Source organism: Nanorana parkeri, unplaced genomic scaffold (assembly GCF_000935625.1).
Source record: "Nanorana parkeri isolate BGI_ZX_2015 unplaced genomic scaffold, ASM93562v1 scaffold1966, whole genome shotgun sequence".
In the NCBI taxonomy this organism is placed as follows: Eukaryota; Metazoa; Chordata; class Amphibia; order Anura; family Dicroglossidae; genus Nanorana; species Nanorana parkeri.
The window spans coordinates 48,604-49,475 of NW_017308234.1; the positions used below are offsets into that span (position 1 = coordinate 48,604).

The 872-nt window shown below is 51.9% G+C and overlaps 1 protein-coding gene across 1 annotated transcript in view; it reads left to right on the plus strand.

Annotated features, from left to right (window-relative positions):
* Positions 1-374, plus strand: part of TRAIP (TRAF interacting protein) — a 9,093-nt gene extending 8,719 nt beyond the window's left edge. The window contains exon 15 of the mRNA XM_018572192.1: positions 244-374. Within this exon, the coding sequence (XP_018427694.1) occupies positions 244-372 (129 nt within the window). The 3' untranslated portion in view covers positions 373-374. The remainder of the gene's footprint in view (positions 1-243) is intronic.
* Positions 375-872: the final 498 nt, after the last annotated feature.

Here is an 872-nt window from a genome sequence, read left to right on the forward strand (position 1 = left end):
CACTCGGTGTATATAATAATCCGGCCGCTCGGTGTATATAATAATCCGGCCGCTCGGTGTATATAATAATCCGGCCACTCGGTGTATATAATAATCCGGCCGCTCGGTGTATCTTTTATTACCCGTGACATCAGCAGGCTTGTGAAACGATTGCCGGCGTGCAAACTCTCATGCAGGATAATGTGTGCTGCACAGCCGGGTGGGCGCCTGCATTGTATGTCGTCTCCTTAACTCGCCCTCCAGAGCAACATGATGGAAATCCGGCCTCTGCCTCCCAAGCTAAAGAAGAGGAAGGTCAGCCGGCCGGCGGCTGCAGCGGCGTCCTCGTCCGGCACTTCCAATCAGCCGCGGCTGGAGGACTTCTTGAAGTGAGACGTTTATCATCTTCTTTCTGGACTGGCGTGACAGCTGTCCATACATTTCCAGTCCTAATGTATCTGAGGGTCATGTCGGTCCTCTGGACTCCGTTCTGGACGTATATAGGAGGTGAAGGACGGACGCCGGCACGCCAAAGCAAGTTCAGTTCGTGTTTATTAACGTTCTAGTTGCAGGTAGAACACTCTATACCACGTTTCGGGGTCTCGCAGGATCCCCTTCATCAGGCAAACAAGTGTCATCCTGTGAGACCCCAAAACGTTGTTCAGAGTTCCTCTTGCAACTAGAACGTTAATAAACACGGACTGAACTTGCTTTGGCGTGCCGGCGTCCGTCCGTCACTGATATTTTGTCGGAAGACACCCGCTGCACCCACCCTCCATTTTTGGGGCGGCTCTGAGTGGTACACGGACTGTATATAGGAGGTGACTCCTCCTGGGTTGGTCACCTTTTAATATTCTCCGAGGGTTGTCATACTTGGCTCTGCAGTTGATTTT